Genomic DNA, 18,782 nt, shown 5'->3' on the forward strand with positions numbered 1-18,782 from the left:
AGTGTGTGTGTGTGTGTGTGTGTGTGTGTGTGTGTGTGTGAGTGTGTGTGTGTGTGTGTGTGTGCTGGAGGCTGCAGTGAGACGTTAATGGTTAACGCAGTGCACAACACAACGAAGGGGAGCCAACTGTGAGACACTAATGGGCTGAAACACGAGGTGACCAAGAGGTAACACGCCAGGTAACACGTAACATGCCAGCTAACACAAGGTAACACGCCAGCTAACACGCCAGCTAACACGCCAGGTAACACGCCAGGTAACACGCCAGGTAACACGTAACATGCCAGCTAACACGAGGTAACACGCCAGCTAACACGCCAGATAACACGCCAGCTAACACGCCAGGTAACACGCCAGCTAACACGCCAGCTAACACGCCAGCTAACACGCCAGGTAACACGCCAGGTAACACGTAACATGCCAGCTAACACGAGGTAACACGCCAGCTAACACGCCAGATAACACGCCAGCTAACACGCCAGCTAACACGCCAGCTAACACGTAACATGCCAGCTAACACGAGGTAACACACCAGCTAACACGTAACATGCCAGCTAACATGAGGTAACACGCCAACTAACATGTAACATGCCAGCTAACACGCCAGCTAACACGCCAGCTAACATGTAACATGCCAGCTAACACAAGGTAACACGCCAGCTAACACGCCAGCTAACACGCCAGCTAACACGTAACATGCCAGCTAACACGCCAGCTAACACGTAACATGCCAGCTAACACGCCAGCTAACACGTAACATGCCAGCTAACACGCCAGGTAACACGCCAGCTAACACGCCAGCTAACACGTAACATGCCAGCTAACACGCCAGCTAACACGTAACATGCCAGCTAACACGCCAGGTAACACGCCAGCTAACACGCCAGCTAACACGTAACATGCCAGCTAACACGCCAGCTAACACGTAACATGCCAGCTAACACGCCAGGTAACATGCCGGCTAACACGCCAGCTAACACGTAACATGCCAGCTAACACGCCAGCTAACACGCCAGCTAACACGCCAGGTAACACGTAACATGCCAGCTAACACAAGGTAACACGCCAGCTAACACGCCAGCTAACACGTAACATGCCAGCTAACATGCCAGCTAACACGTAACATGCCAGCTAACACGCCAGGTAACATGCCGGCTAACACGCCAGCTAACACGTAACATGCCAGCTAACACGCCAGCTAACACGCCAGCTAACACGCCAGGTAACACGTAACATGCCAGCTAACACAAGGTAACACGCCAGCTAACACGCCAGCTAACACGCCAGCTAACACGCCAGGTAACACGCCAGGTAACACGTAACATGCCAGCTAACACGAGGTAACACGCCAGCTAACACGCCAGATAACACGCCAGCTAACACGCCAGGTAACACACCAGCTAACACGTAACATGCCAGCTAACACGAGGTAACACGCCAGCTAACACGTAACATGCCAGCTAACATGAGGTAACACGCCAACTAACATGTAACATGCCAGCTAACACGCCAGCTAACACGCCAGCTAACATGTAACATGCCAGCTAACACAAGGTAACACGCCAGCTAACACGCCAGCTAACACGCCAGCTAACACGTAACATGCCAGCTAACACGAGGTAACACGCCAGGTAACACGCCAGCTAACACGCCAGCTAACACGTAACACGCCAGCTAACACGCCAGCTAACACGTAACATGCCAGCTAACACGCCAGGTAACACGTAACATGCCAGCTAACACAAGGTAACACGCCAGCTAACACGCCAGCTAACACGCCAGCTAACACGCCAGGTAACACGCCAGCTAACACGTAACATGCCAGCTAACACGAGGTAACACGCCAGCTAACACGTAACATGCCAGCTAACATGAGGTAACACGCCAACTAACATGTAACATGCCAGCTAACACGCCAGCTAACACGCCAGCTAACATGTAACATGCCAGCTAACACAAGGTAACACGCCAGCTAACACGCCAGCTAACACGCCAGCTAACACGTAACATGCCAGCTAACACGAGGTAACACGCCAGGTAACACGCCAGCTAACACGCCAGCTAACACGTAACACGCCAGCTAACACGCCAGCTAACACGTAACATGCCAGCTAACACGCCAGCTAACACGTAACATGCCAGCTAACACGCCAGGTAACACGCCAGCTAACACGTAACATGCCAGCTAACACGAGGTAACACGCCAGCTAACACACCAGGTAACACGCCAGCTAACACGTAACACGCCAGCTAACACGCCAGCTAACACGTAACATGCCAGCTAACACGCCAGCTAACACGTAACATGCCAGCTAACACGCCAGGTAACACGCCAGCTAACACGCCAGCTAACACGCCAGCTAACACGTAACATGCCAGCTAACACGAGGTAACACGCCAACTAACACGCCAGCTAACACGCCAGCTAACACGCCAGGTAACACGCCAGCTAACACGCCAGTTAACACGCCAGCTAACACGCCAGGTAACACGCCAGGTAACACGTAACATGCCAGCTAACACGAGGTAACACGCCAGCTAACACGTAACATGCCAGGTAACACGAGGTAACATGCCAACTAACATGTAACATGTCAGCTAACACGCCAGCTAACATGTAACATGCCAGCTAACACGAGGTAACACGCCAGCTAACACGCCAGGTAACACGCCAGCTAACACGAGGTAACACGCCAGGTAACACGCCAGCTAACACGCCAGCTAACACGTAACACGCCAGCTAACACGCCAGCTAACACGTAACATGCCAGCTAACACGCCAGCTAACACGTAACATGCCAGCTAACACGCCAGGTAACACGCCAGCTAACACGCCAGCTAACACGTAACATGCCAGCTAACACGAGGTAACACGCCAACTAACACGTAACACGCCAGGTAACACGCCGGCTAACACGCCAGCTAACACGTAACATGCCAGCTAACACGCCAGCTAACACGCCAGCTAACACGCCAGCTAACACGCCAGCTAACACGCCAGCTAACACGCCAGCTAACACGCCAGGTAACACGCCAGCTAACACGCCAGCTAACACGCCAGCTAACACGCCAGCTAACATGCCAGCAAACACGTAACATGCCAGCTAACACGCCAGCTAACACGTAACATGCCAGCTAACACGAGGTAACACGCCAGCTAACACGTAACATGCCAGCTAACATGAGGTAACACGCCAGCTAACACGTAACATGCCAGCTAACACGCCAGGTAACACGTAACATGCCAGCTAACACGAGGTAACACGCCAGCTAACACGCCAGCTAACACGCCAGCTAACACGCCAGGTAACACGCCAGGTAACACGCCAGCTAACACGCCAGCTAACACGTAACATGCCAGCTAACACGAGGTAACACGCCAGCTAACACGTAACATGCCAGCTAACATGAGGTAACACGCCAACTAACATGTAACATGCCAGCTAACACGCCAGCTAACACGCCAGCTAACATGTAACATGCCAGCTAACACAAGGTAACACGCCAGCTAACACGCCAGCTAACACGCCAGCTAACACGTAACATGCCAGCTAACACGAGGTAACACGCCAGGTAACACGCCAGCTAACACGCCAGCTAACACGCCAGCTAACACGTAACACACCAGCTAACACGCCAGCTAACACGCCAGCTAACACGCTAACACGCCAGCTAACACGTAACATGCCAGCTAACACGCCAGGTAACACGCCAGCTAACACGCCAGCTAACACGTAACATGCCAGCTAACACGAGGTAACACGCCAGCTAACACACCAGGTAACACGCCAGCTAACACGTAACACGCCAGCTAACACGCCAGCTAACACGTAACATGCCAGCTAACACGCCAGCTAACACGTAACATGCCAGCTAACACGCCAGGTAACACGCCAGCTAACACGCCAGCTAACACGTAACATGCCAGCTAACACGAGGTAACACGCCAACTAACACGCCAGCTAACACGCCAGGTAACACACCAGCTAACACGCCAGCTAACACACCAGCTAACACGCCAGGTAACACGTAACATGCCAGCTAACACGAGGTAACACACCAGCTAACACGTAACATGCCAGCTAACACGAGGTAACACGCCAGCTAACACGTAACATGCCAGGTAACACGAGGTAACACGCCAACTAACATGTAACATGCCAGCTAACACGCCAGCTAACATGTAACATGCCAGCTAACACGAGGTAACACGCCAGCTAACACGCCAGGTAACACGCCAGCTAACACGAGGTAACACGCCAGGTAACACGTAACACGCCAGCTAACACGCCAGCTAACACATAACACGCCAGCTAACACGCCAGCTAACACGTAACATGCCAGCTAACACGCCAGCTAACACGTAACATGCCAGCTAACACGCCAGGTAACACGCCAGCTAACACGCCAGCTAACACGTAACATGCCAGCTAACACGCCAGCTAACACGCCAGCTAACACGTAACATGCCAGCTAACACGAGGTAACACGCCAGCTAACATGTAACATGCCAGCTAACACGAGGTAACACGCCAGCTAACACGCCAGCTAACACGTAACATGCCAGCTAACACGCCAGGTAACACGCCAGCTAACACACCAGCTAACACGCCAGCTAACACGTAACATGCCAGCTAACACGAGGTAACACGCCAACTAACACGTAACACGCCAGGTAACACGCACCAGCTAACACGTAACATGCCAGCTAACACGCCAGCTAACACGCCAGCTAACACGCCAGCTAACACGTAACATGCCAGCTAACACGCCAGCTAACACGCCAGCTAACACGTAACATGCCAGCTAACACGCCAGCTAACACGCCAGCTAACACGTAACATGCCAGCTAACACGCCAGCTAACACGCCAGCTAACACGCCAGCTAACACGTAACATGCCAGCTAACACGCCAGCTAACACGCCAGCTAACACGCCAGGTAACACGCCAGCTAACACGCCAGCTAACACGCCAGCTAACACGCCAGCTAACACGTAACATGCCAGCTAACACGCCAGCTAACACGTAACATGCCAGCTAACACGAGGTAACACGCCAGGTAACACGAGCTAACATGCCAGCTAACACGCTAACACGCCAGCTAACACGTAACATGCCAGCTAACACGCCAGGTAACACGGCAGCAAACACGTAACATGCCAGCTAACACGCCAGCTAACACGCCAGATAACACGCCAGCTAACATGCCAGCTAACACGTAACATGCCAGCTAACACGTAACACGCCAGCTAACACGCCAGCTAACACGTAACATGCCAGCTAACACGCCAGCTAACACGCCAGCTAACACGTAACATGCCAGCTAACACGCCAGGTAACACGCCAGCAAACACGTAACATGCCAGCTAACACGCCAGCTAACACGCCAGGTAACACGCCAGCTAACACGCCAGCTAACACGCCAGCTAACACGTAACATGCCAGCTAACACGAGGTAACACGCCAGGTAACACGCCAGCTAACATGCCAGCTAACACGCCAGCTAACACGGCAGCAAACACGTAACATGCCAGCTAACACGAGGTAACACGCCAGGTAACACGCCAGCTAACATGCCAGCTAACATGCCAGCTAACACGTAACACGCCAGCTAACACGCCAGCTAACACGTAACATGCCAGCTAACACGAGGTAACACGCCAGGTAACACGCCAGCTAACATGCCAGCTAACACGCCAGCTAACACGTAACATGCCAGCTAACACGCCAGGTAACACGGCAGGTAACACGCCAGCTAACATGCCAGCTAACACGTAACATGCCAGCTAACATGAGGTGACACGCCAACTAACACGTAACATGCCAGCTAACACGCCAGCTAACACGCCAGCTAACACGTAACATGCCAGCTAACACGAGGTAACACGCGTCACTCAAACTCAAAAACAAGCACCGACGTATGCAAGCAACATTGTGTGTCTGAGGCACAGCAGTGTGTGTGTGTGTGTGTGTGTGTGAGTGTGTGTGTGTGTGAGTGTGTGTGTGTGTGTGTGAGTGTGTGTGAGTGTGTGTGTGTGTGTGTGTGTGTGTGTGTGAGTGTGTGTGAGTGTGTGTGTGCGTGAGTGTGTGTGTGAGTGTGTGTGAGTGTGTGTGTGTGTGTGTGTGTGTGAGGTGTGTGAGGTGTGTGTGTGTGTGTGTGAGTGTGTGTGTGTGTGTGTGTGTGTGTGTGAGGTGTGTGTGTGTGTGTGTGTGTGTGTGTGTGTGTGAGTGTGTGTGTGTGTGTGTGGTGTGAATGTGTGTGTGTGTGTGTGTGTGTGTGTGTGTGTGAGTGTGTGTGTGTGTGAGTGTGTGTGTGAGTGTGTGTGTGTGTGTGTGTGTGTGTGTGTGTGTGTGTGTGAGTGTGTGTGTGTGTGTGTGTGTGTGTGAGTGTGTGTGTGTGTATGTGGTGTGTGTGTGTGGAGTGTGTGTGTGTGTGTGTGTGTGTGAGTGTGTGTGTGTGAGTGTGTGTGTGTGTGTGTGTGTGTGAGTGTGTGTGTGTGAGTGTGTGTGAGTGTGTGTGTGTGTGTGTGTGTGTGTGTGTGAGTGTGTGTGTGTGTGTGTGAGTGTGTGTGAGTGTGTGTGTGTGTGTGAGTGTGTGTGAGTGTGAGTGTGTTCAAAACAAAGCTCTGGTACCACAGAGCAACAGATGTTGGAGATGCACTCAGATGTGTTGTCACTAACGGGCCCTCGCTCTGAGCTGTGAGTGGAGGAGGCAGGAGGCAGGAGGCGGGAGGCGGGAGGGAGGAGGCAGGAGGCGTGAAGCGGGAGGCGGGAGGCGGGAGGGAGGAGGCAGGAGGCGTGAAGCGTGAAGCGGGAGGCGGGAGGGAGGAGGCAGGAGGCGGGAGGCGGGAGGGAGGAGGCAGGAGGCGGGAGGGAGGAGGCAGGAGGCAGGAGGCGGGAGGGAGGAGGTGGGAGGGAGGAGGCAGGAGGCGGGAGGCGGGATGCAGGAGGCAGGAGGCGGGAGGGAGGAGGCAGGAGGCAGGAGGCGGGAGGGAGGAGGCAGGAGGCAGGAGGCAGGAGGTGGGAGGGAGGAGGCAGGAGGCGGGAGGCGGGATGCAGGAGGCAGGAGGCGGGAGGCGGGAGGCGGGAGGGAGGAGGCAGGAGGCAGGAGGCGGGAGGGAGGAGGCAGGAGGCGGGAGGCGGGAGGGAGGAGGCAGGAGGCGTGAAGCGGGAGGCGGGAGGCAGGAGGCGTGAAGCGGGAGGCGGGATGGAGGAGGCAGGAGGCGGGATGCAGGAGGCAGGAGGCAGGAGGCGGGAGGGAGGAGGCAGGAGGCGGGAGGCGGGAGGGAGGAGGCAGGAGGCGGGAGGCGGGAGGGAGGAGGCAGGAGGCGGGAGGCGGGAGGGAGGAGGAGTGAAGCGGGAGGGAGGAGGCAGGAGGCAGGAGGCGTGAAGCGGGAGGCGGGTGTTTATTCGACCCTTTACGGACGAATAAACCAGGCAATAAAAGTTGTTTTGATTTACACTCCATTGTAATCCAAGAAGGAGATAAGAAGCTGTTGCTATGGCGCTGCTAACAATCCACAACAAACATGGCGTCTGCATCTAAAGCAAAGTCCAGAACGTCTGTCGTGAAGTGGACGAAGAGCTGCTGCACGACATCAGTAGCATTCTAGTTCCTAGTCCACTAAACAGACCCGTAGCTATTTAAACCCACTCTCTCAGATCAAACAACACACACACACACACACACATCGCCATGACCCTCCTGGTAGGAGATAATATGCACGTCAAAACCAAAGCAGAAACAACCAAATGACTGCAAATCATCCAAAGTGAAGAACAAGAATACAAAAACATATTTTAAGAACACAAAAGATTCTGATTGGATCGTCAAGACAACCCAGAAGATGTAGATCCGTCTCTTTATGTCATTTGGCACCAGGCTGCAGAATCAATCACAGGTGTGTTTTCGGGCAGGCAGATGGGGTCGTTAAAGGTGGTGGTGGGGTATCGGGCGGTGTCACGGCTCCGACAGGAACAACCCGCCGACGGTTATTTAGGAGGGAAATTCTGAAGCTGCTTTTTGAGAAATTCATGTAAGTTTTTTGTCTCTGATGCCAAAATGAACACGAAGGAAACATTTAGAGTTAATTTAAGCGTTTTATTTGTAGGTTTGTATGTAAGAGTTTTTCAAGTGTGTCCTTATTTAAAAAAAATACATTTAGAGCTTTAGCTCAGTGGGGTAAGAGGGCCGTCCTTCAACCGCAAGGTCGTGGGTTCGATCCCCGCTCTCCCCATTAGCTGCAAGTCGAAGTGTCCTTGAGCAAGGCACTGAACCCCCAGTTGCTTCCCGGGCGCTTCACCGCAGCCCACTACTCCTTAATAACTAAGGATGGGTTAAATGCAGAGAACTAATTTCCCCTTGGGGATTAATAAAAGTGTATATTATTATTATTATTATTAATTATTTGTCTTGTCTTGAATGAGCCGATGCAGAACCCTTTAAATGAAATAGAACCCTTTAAATGAAATAGAACCCTTCAAATGAAATAGAACCCTTGAAATGAAACAGAACCCTTTAAATGAAATAGAACCCTTTAAATGTAACAGAACCCTTTAAATGAAATAGAACCCTTTAAATGAAACAGAACCCTTTAAATGAAATAGAACCCTTTAAATGAAAGAGAACCCTTTAAATGAAATAGAACCCTTTAAATGAAACATAACCCTTTACATGAAAGAGAACCCTTTAAATGAAACAGTACCCTTTAAATGAAATAGAACCCTTTAAATGAAACAGAACCCTTTAAATGAAATAGAACCCTTTAAATGAAACAGAACCCTTTAAATGAAATAGAACCCTTTAAATGAAACAGAACCCTTTAAATGAAATAGAACCCTTTCAATGAAACAGAACCCTTGAAATGGAACAGAACAAAGTCTTGATTGGTGATGCTCCATCATATCTTAAGGAGCTTGTAGTACCATATTGCCCCACTAGAGGGCTTGTAGTACCATATTGCCCCACTAGAGAGCTTGTAGTACCATATTGCCCCACTAGAGAGCTTGTAGTACCATATTGCCCCACTAGAGAGCTTGTAGTACCATATTGCCCCACTAGAGAGCTTGTAGTACCATATTGCCCCACTAGAGGGCGTGTAGTACCATATTGCCCCACTAGAGAGCTTGTAGTACCATATTGCCCCACTAGAGAGCTTGTAGTACCATATTGCCCCACTAGAGGGTTTGTAGTACCATATTGCCCCACTAGAGAGCTTGTAGTACCATATTGCCCCACTAGAGAGCTTGTAGTACCATATTGCCCCACTAGAGGGCTTGTAGTACCATGTTACCCCACTAGAGAGCTTGTAGTACCATATTGCCCCACTAGAGGGCTTGTAGTACCATATTGCCCCACTAGAGAGCTTGTAGTACCATATTGCCCCACTAGAGGGTTTGTAGTACCATATTCCCCACTAGAGAGCTTGTAGTACCATATTGCCCCACTAGAGGGCTTGTAGTACCATATTGCCCCACTAGAGGGCTTGTAGTACCATATTGCCCCACTAGAGAGCTTGTAGTACCATATTGCCCCACTAGAGGGCTTGTGGTACCATATTGCCCCACTAGAGGGCTTGTAGTACCATATTGCCCCACTAGAGAGCTTGTAGTACCATATTGCCCCACTAGAGAGCTTGTAGTACCATATTGCCCCACTAGAGAGCTTGTAGTACCATATTGCCCCACTAGAGGGCTTGTAGTACCATATTACCCCACTAGAGAGCTTGTAGTACCATATTGCCCCACTAGAGGGCTTGTAGTACCATATTGCCCCACTAGAGAGCTTGTAGTACCATATTGCCCCACTAGAGGGTTTGTAGTACCATATTCCCCACTAGAGAGCTTGTAGTACCATATTGCCCCACTAGAGGGCTTGTAGTACCATATTGCCCCACTAGAGGGCTTGTAGTACCATATTGCCCCACTAGAGAGCTTGTAGTACCATATTGCCCCACTAGAGGGCTTGTAGTACCATATTGCCCCACTAGAGTTTGTAGTACCATATTGCCCCACTAGAGAGCTTGTAGTACCATATTGCCCCACTAGAGTGCTTGTAGTACCATATTGCCCCACTAGAGAGCTTGTAGTACCATATTGCCCCACTAGAGAGCGTGTAGTACCATATTGCCCCACTAGAGGGTTTGTAGTACCATATTCCCCACTAGAGAGCTTGTAGTACCATATTGCCCCACTAGAGGGAAGTATGGATCATGGAGGTCTGGATCGTGGTCCATGTCGACTACCAACTGTTCATACACGCTGTCATATTCACTGAATGTGTTGTTACTCTGTGATGATTCATTCTGGTCACATGACGTCTATTGTTCATCTGGTCACATGACGTCTATTGTTCATCTGGTCACATGACGTCTATTGTTCATCTGGTCACATGACGTCTATTGTTCATCTGGTCACATGACGTCTATTGTTCATCTGGTCACATGACATCTGTTGTTCATCTGGTCACATGACGTCTATTGTTCATCTGGTCACATGACATCTATTGTTCTGTCCATCCTGGAGAGGGATCCTCCTCTGTTCTCTCCTAAAGAGTTCTTCACTGTTTTCCCCGTGAAAGGGTTTTTCTATTTCTTGGGAGTTGTTCCTGATCCGATGTGAGGTCAAAGGTCAAAGGTCAGGGATGTCTATGTGTCCAGATTGTAAAACCCTCTGAGGGGAGTTTGTAATTTGTGATATTGAACCCTTTACAGAACCCTTTAATGAGACATTATGTGATGACCTGTTGTTGACAGACAGACCCTCCTGACTCGGGATGAGAATTGATAAGATTTTAACGTTTCCGATGCCTTATCGATTCGATTCCTTATCGATTCTTTTATCGATTCTTATTGGGCAAGGTGTGAAAAAAAGAGCACAAACGGGTTTATTTACATGAATTTTCTTTTATATAATTTTCTATAATGCTGCACACACCATACAAAGCCTTGATTGGTGATGCACCATCATATCTTAAGGAGCTTGTAGTACCATATTGCCCCACTAGAGAGCTACGCTCACTAAATGCGGGACTACTTGTAGTTCCTAGAGTCTTAAAAAGTAGAATGGGAGCCAGAGCCTTTAGTTATCAAGCTCCTCTTTTATGGAACCAGCTTCCAATTTCAGTCCGGGAGGCAGACACAGTCACCTCGTTTAAGAGTAGACTTAAGACCTTCCTCTTTGACAGAGTTTATAGTTAGGCTGAATCAGGTTCACCTGGTCCAGCCCCTTGATATTCTGCTATAGGCTTATAGCTGCGGGGACGTTAGGATGCACTGAGTACCTATCTCCTCTTTTTCTCTCCTTAAGGATGAATTTTCATCTCTCAATCACACGTTACTAACTCTGCTTTCTCCCGGAGTCCTTTGACTTCACGTCTCATGGGGTCATCGGACCCTATGAGACGGCATAGATCCTATCTGCCTGATGGATCGTCTGGGTCGTGGAATTCCTGCTCATGACTACGCCACTGTCCTGTTGAGACTCCGCCCTCCTCCTCCCCACCGCCATCTGCCTGATGGATCGTGGAGGTCTCCATCGTGGAATATGCCTACTATGAACTATTCATACACTCTGTCATATTCATTGAATGTATTTTAACTCTAAATCTGTCCTTCTGTACACATTACATCTATTGCATCTGTCCATCCTAGGAGAGGGATCCTCCTCTGTTGCTCTCCTCCAGGTTTCTTCCCTTTTTTCCCCCCTGAAGGGTTATTTGGGAGTTTTTCCTGGTCCGATGTGAGGTTTTGGGGCAGGGATGTCTATGTGTACAGATTGTAAAGCACTCCGAGACAAATTTGTAATTTGTGAAATTGGGCTATACAAATAAACTGAATTGAATTGAATATACAGTATGTATACATACACATTAATAATAATAAAAAAACCAAAAACATTTATACATATTCCTCCTGAACTTAAAATAAAACTTACATAACTTAAATAAAATGTATTGTTTAATTTAAACATGTTCCTAGAAATTACGATCCAAACGTGAAGTGATCAATAATGGGAGACCAATGCCGGAGCTAAAATGTATGCTTCAAACGAAGGGACAGAAGATAACTTGATCGACACACAATAAAGGCAAATTGCTTCACACAGTGAGTAGTTGTGATCACTTTTGAGGAGTTTACCTTGGACCAGTGGTCCCCAAACTACGGCCCGCCTCCACATGTGGCCCCGCCCCCTGAACAATACCAGAGACGCGTTCCGATTTATTATTTTTTTCACCTGGCCCGCTGCCGTTGAGATTGCAGTGAGACGCGGAGAAAATATGGAGTGGTGCTCTTCACAATAAAACATCTTTGATGGACGTGTCGCGTCTCGGCCAATCAGCGTTCAGATATCCACAGCGTTTGGGAAGTTAGGTTAGCTTGAATGTTAGCCCGCTACATCTGCTGCTGTCACGCTGCACGGTGTAGCGATACTAACGAAGTACCCGTACGTTAAAAACGATGTGATTTAGCATATTTTTAGTTTCGATACTTCATTAAAAGAGCGATCAGAGCGCACACGCTGCTCCGCTCCGTTAAATGTTGTCTGCGCGCGCAGCGCTCAGCAGTAATGCGCGCACACAGGTGAGCACACTCACCTCACACGAGCACTTTTTGTCGTGTGAAATGGAGCCAAACTTTAGAACGCCTCTGCCTAGTTGTCATGTTTGCTGCAGTCTGAAGAAGAAACTAAAAAAGTTTGCGCATGCGCAACGCCACAGAGGACCGTTAGCAGAACCGTTAAAGAATTTGGCTGACGAGCCCTAACAATCGGTTCACTGGGAACCGGTTCTCGATGCCCATCCCTACTCCTGACAGACAGACCCTCCTGACTGATGGACCCTCCTGACAGACAGACAGACCCTCCTGACCGATGGACCCTCCTGTAGATTAAAGTCGTGAGGGATGAAGGAGGCGGGCCTTAGGAGCGTGTTTACTTTAGCAGCGCAGTAAATACGAAATAAAAGTGTCTGTGTGTTTTCTGGGCCGTGGTGGCAGAGACGTCCAGCAGCTGCTCCGCTCCGAGGCCGCCGGAGCCTTCACACACACACACACACACACACACACACTAAGACACACTAACACACACACACACTCACACACTCACACACACACACGTGCTGCACCACGGCGGCGGTTTGGATCCGTTGCTGAGAGACGGTGTTTGGACAGGGAGGAGAACACAGATTGTGTCCGGGAGCTAACCCCCCCCCCCCCCCAGGAGGAGGTGCAGCCTCGGGGGCCACCACTCGGCTCCGGAGCCGGCGGGCCGCCACTCGCTCAGCACCGCTCAGTGGGATGGAGAGAACAGCTTCACTCAGGTGAGGAGATGTGTTTACTACACCAACAGTCCATTAGTTTAACTTCTTCTTCTTCTTCAATTTCTTCTTCTTCATTTTCTTCTTCTTTATTGTTTTCTTCTTCTTCCTCTTTAATTTCTTCTTCTTCTTCTTTATTGTATTTTTCTTTTTTTTCTCTTTCTTCTGAGCCTTTTTAGATAAATGTCTTCTAGTATTTGGGATTTTTTAATCTTTATTCATTTTAAAAAGTTGATCTTTTTCAGTGAACCAGTCGTTGAAGTTGTGGAATATATTTAAAGAGCTCTGAACATTTTGCTAGTTTTCGTCTCTTGGAGAGCTTTGTTGACATTAAGGAATATAAAATAATGATAAAATAATATCTAGAGTAACGTGTCCTTACACCCTGAAGCCAACTCTCACTTCTTCATGCTGCAGCATCAACTTAGAAACCTGATTTAAATTCAAAGATAAAATGACGTTTCAAAGCCAGTTTGTGAGACATGAGAAGCAACATTTATACATGTTGACTTAACATAGCTACAATAAATGAGAAGAGTATTTTAATTAATAATTAATCATTGCCACTAAGTTGTGAAGCGCTTCAGGAGCAACTTGGAGCGTTTTAATCTCAGGGGATAGAAAAGGAGGCGAGGAGGTCGTGTGTCATCTGGTTCTCCTGCATGAAGACGAGGGGCCTTTACATTATTACAAACATATAATACAACATGTTGACACTTTTTGTTGAGGAAGATAATCTTTACAAATAAACAACACATATATGATTATTTAAACAAAATGAAGACAATAAACACAAACAGGCTGAATGTTATTAGCTCTGCAGATATTTGGTAAAAATAAAAATAATTCGACAAATACAATTTGGAGCCATTTGCAATCCCACCCTTTAGATAATTATTATCAATATCAGATTAAAAAGAAAATATATTTACACCACCGTTCAAAAGTTTGGGGTCACTTAGGAATGTCTTTATAGAGTAAAGCTCTATTTTTATCAATGAAGATAACATTAAATTAATCATAAACACTCTCTCTACATAGTTAATGTGTAAATGACTATTCTCTGGTGTTTAGTGAAGTCTCTCCAGAGGTGTGTTGAGGCCCATCTCCAGTGTTCTAATGGTACATTGTGTTATCGCCTTAGAAGACTAGCGGAGGGGTAGAAAACCCGTTAAACCCTTTTTATGTGAGCGCAGCTGAAAACAGTTATGCTGTTGAGAGAAGCTATAAAACTGGCCTTCCTTTGAGCCACGAGAAGAACTACATTAATATTTACAATAAAAATCATTAATTCGACAAATTTCCCCTTGGGGATTAATAAAGTATATATCTATCTATCTATCTATTTATAACCTCGTCAATGCCTTACTATATTTTATATTCATTTTAAATTAATTTGATAAATAAAAGTGAGTTTTCATGGAAAACACGACATTCTCTGGGCGACCGTATCTTCTGACCGCCCGCGTGTCTTCAGGTGTTTGCGTCCCGCCTCCAGAGGGCCTCGGCGCTCGGCGTGAGCCGCCGCCATGCTGTACAGCCACCGCCTGCTGCTCGCCGTCTACATCGTCACTTTCCTGATGGGCGTGCCCGCCAACATCGCGGCGCTCTGCACCTTCTGCCGCAAGGTGCGCCGCCGCGCGCTGCCCATCGACATCCTCCTCCTCAACCTCACCATCTCCGACCTCGTCTTCCTCGCCTTCCTGCCCTTCAAGATGAAGGAGGCGTCCGACGGCATGGCCTGGCTGCTCCCCTACGCCCTCTGCCCCTTCACCGGCTTCCTCTTCTACGTCACCATCTACAACAGCACGCTGCTGCTCACCGCCGTCAGCGTGGAGCGCTACCTGGGCGTGGCCTACCCGCTCAGGTACTCGCTGTGCCGCCGGCCGCGCTACGCCGCGCTGGCCTGCGTCCTCTTCTGGGTGGGCACCTCCCTGAACCTCAGCATCGTCTACATCATCCCCTACGCCCAGTGGAGCAGGGGGGCGGGCCGCGGCAACGCCACGGGGGGCGGCGACGCGGCGCCCCCGCCCACCTGCTACCTGAACTTCACCGAGGAGGAGCTGCGCGTGGTGCTGCCGGTGCGCCTGGAGCTCTTCCTCGTCCTCTTCTGCGTGCCCTTCGTCGTCTGCTGCTTCTGCTACGTCAACTTCATCCTCATCCTGTCGCGCCTGAGGAACATCGGGCGGCGCCGGCGGCTGCGCGCCATCGGCCTGGCGCTGGGCACGCTGGCGGTGTTCGCCGTGTGCTTCGGGCCGTACAACGCGTCCCACGTGGTGGGCTTCGCCCGGCTGGAGAGCGAGGAGTGGCGGGACGTGGCGCTGCTCTCCAGCACCGTCAACGCCTGCCTGGACCCCGCCATCTTCTACTTCTCCTCGGCGGCCGTGAGGAGCATGCTGAGCGCCGGCTGCCGGAGCGTGGCGGCGAAGCTGCACGTGCTGCGGTGCGGGGGAGGGGCGCCGCGCGGCCGGAGGCCCTTCCACGCGGACAAGTACGACGAAGCTCCGCCCCCTTGAACCCGCCGGAGACGAGGCGTGAACGTCTCTCCGAGGGTTGCTGGTGTTTTGATTATTTCAAAAGACAAATGGACGAAATGAATAGTTGAGATTTATTATTCCTCTTCGTGTCTCGTCATGTTGGTGCTTTAAAAACTTCACTTTATTCATCTATAAAGCACAAAGTCAACTTGAGTCGTCACTTCCATGCGCAAGTTTATTTTTCGGACACAGAGAGGCGCACACACACACACAGACTCACACTCACACTCACTAACTCACTGACTCTCTCACACACACACACACAGATACACACACACACACGCACACAGACACACACTCACTAACTCACTGACTCTCTCACACACACACGCACACACAGACACACACATACACACACACTCACTAACTCACTGACTCTCACACACACACACACAGATACACGCACACAGACAAACACTCACTAGCTCACTGACTCTCACACACACACGCACACACACATACACACACTCACACTCACTAACTCACTGACTCTCACACACACACACACACACACACAGACTCACACTCACTAACTCACTGACTCTCACACATACACACACACTCACACACAGTCTCTCTCACACACACACACACGCATACACACACACACACAGACACACACTCACTGACTCTCTCTCACACACACACACTCACATACAGACACACAAACACAAAGACAGTCTCTCACACACTCACTCACTAACTCTCACACACACGCTCTCTCTCACACACACACTCTCTCACACACACACACGCTCTCTCACACACACTCACACGCTCTCTCACACACACACTCACTCACTCACTAACTCTCTCACACACACGCTCTCTCTCACACACTCTCACACACACACTCTCTCTCTCTCACACACACACACACACTCACGGTAACACAGACTCTGTGTTGATCATCTAACTCTTCAGTGGAGTCACGTCAAAGGAAAGACGAGCTTTGTTTGACGTCCTCAGGGGACCGGGGGTTACCTTGGTAACCAGACACCAGCCGAGCTGACCTCTGACCTTTGGGTGCAGGTGACGCAGGGAAACCTCCCGGCGTCCGGTTTGACTCGGATAAACACGACACCGGGACCGCGTCTAATCAAACTGGAGCTTTACGGGAGGAAAGCAATTAAAAAGCAGCGGATGTTCCATCGGAGACGCCGCGCCGACGACATCGCTCGGAAGTCGTAAGCGCGGAGAGGCGGGAAGCGTCAACACGGAGGAACGGTTATCACGTTAGAGATAACTGCACGAGGTCACTTCCTGTCCAGAGGCCGCGCCGAAGGGACGCGAGCACACAGATAACGTCTTTATCGCGGCCCCGCGGTTATTTATTAGTTTATTGAGCGCGCCTACGATGTATTGAAACCTTAATGAATCTCCTCGGCTGTTGCGGGTACAGAGTCCGATGAGGATTCAACAAATATTCCTCGGAAAAAGGAAAGTCGCTGAGAATTCTGAGAAACAGTCGGAGAGACGTTTCGCTCAAAATTTTAATCGGGGGTCGACCGAAATCACGAGGATGCATCGTCTGGGGACCGTGGAGGGGTTATGGAGATGAGTTTAAATGATCACATGGTCTGGACAGATGTTGCATCCATCGATGATGAAAACTGAGGATCCACTCAAAAGTTTTAACTAAATGGTTCTTACTCCAGAACGAGAAGATAAATGACAGGTCGGAGGAGAGATGTGTTATTCACGCCGAGCACAAAGAAACTATATACTTTAAGTTTACACGACCGGTCAGAAGTTGAGTCACCCAGACAATTTTGTGTTTTCCATGAAAACTCACTTTTATTTATCAGATGAATTAAAAATGAATATAAAATATAGTCAAGACATTGACGAGGTTATACATAATTCTTTAATTGTAAATATTAATGTTGTTCTTCTTGTGGCTCAAAAGAAGGACAGTTTTATAACTTCTCTCAGCAGCATAACTGTTTCCAGCTGCGCTCACATAAAAAGGGTTTTTCTACCCCTCCGCTAGTCTTCTAAGGCGATAACACAATGTACCACTAGAACACTGGAGATGGGCCTCTACACACTATGTAGAGACTTCATTAAACACCAGAGAATAGTCATTTACACATTAACTATGTAGAGAGTATTTATGATTCATTTAATGTCATCTTCATTGAAAAAAACAGAGCTTTAAAGAATACGGACATTTTTAATTAGGGTCCTTGTGACGACTTGTTTTTCGTAGAGTTATTATTCCCGTTCTTCTCTCAACAAAAATATCTATATTTTGGATTTTGTCAATGTAACTAACTGGGACACCGTGATATTCCGCGAGCTGCTCTCTGAACCTTTGCGTTTCTTTTTATTATGACACGTCCTCCTGATGTCCAAAATATGAAAAACACAAACACACGTTTCATACATAGAGTATTTATTCCAAAAAATTAAATATGACAACCAAATAAAAAGGCTCAACGTAGGACCAGGATCAGATGAGTTAAGAGCCCAAGAAAACAGAGGAAATAAGAAAACAGTTCTTGCCGGACAGTTTTACTTCTAAAAGTGACACCATTTAATAATCAGGCAAAAAGAAGAGAAGCACGTTAAAATACGGTGAAACCAAAACGTTGTTTTCTTTGCGTATGATATGCAGCGTAAAGAGTTATTGTTGTGGAGGAACGGGCACTCAGAGCAACGACTCAACCCAAGAGCCACACGTCTGGAGGAAGATAAAGGAGGGGGGGACCAAATAGAGACACGCACTGAGGGGGGGGGGAGGCTAAACTGGTTGCACAGAAGCTTTTAGGATTGAGTCATTATTGCCGTCCATTCAAGAATGAACACCGACATCAAAGAGGAGGACCAACATGCCGGGGGGAGGAGTCGATGAATAAAGATAAATAAATAATGCTACATTACATCTAAACTGAGCTACGTTAGCCGAGAGTTCCTGTTTCTACTC

At 49.1% G+C, this 18,782-nt stretch overlaps 1 protein-coding gene across 2 annotated transcripts; it reads left to right on the forward strand.

Annotated features, from left to right (window-relative positions):
- Positions 1 to 120: 120 nt before the first annotated feature.
- On the forward strand, positions 121 to 16,006 carry LOC130194099 (free fatty acid receptor 3-like). Of its 2 annotated transcripts, none has more exons than XM_056414993.1 (3): positions 121 to 167; positions 13,220 to 13,319; positions 14,794 to 16,006. In XM_056414993.1, the coding sequence occupies exon 3, from the start codon at positions 14,846 to 14,848 to the stop codon at positions 15,830 to 15,832; it is 987 nt and encodes a 328-aa protein (XP_056270968.1). In that variant the 5' UTR covers positions 121 to 167; positions 13,220 to 13,319; positions 14,794 to 14,845; the 3' UTR covers positions 15,833 to 16,006. The 2 variants fall into 2 exon arrangements, with proteins under 2 accessions (XP_056270968.1, XP_056270974.1); XM_056414999.1 differs by lacking the exon at positions 121 to 167 and adding an exon at positions 3,482 to 3,496.
- The last annotated feature ends 2,776 nt before the right edge of the window (positions 16,007 to 18,782 follow it).

This window comes from Pseudoliparis swirei, chromosome 1 (genome assembly GCF_029220125.1).
Source record: "Pseudoliparis swirei isolate HS2019 ecotype Mariana Trench chromosome 1, NWPU_hadal_v1, whole genome shotgun sequence".
Lineage (NCBI taxonomy): Eukaryota > Metazoa > Chordata > Actinopteri > Perciformes > Liparidae > Pseudoliparis > Pseudoliparis swirei.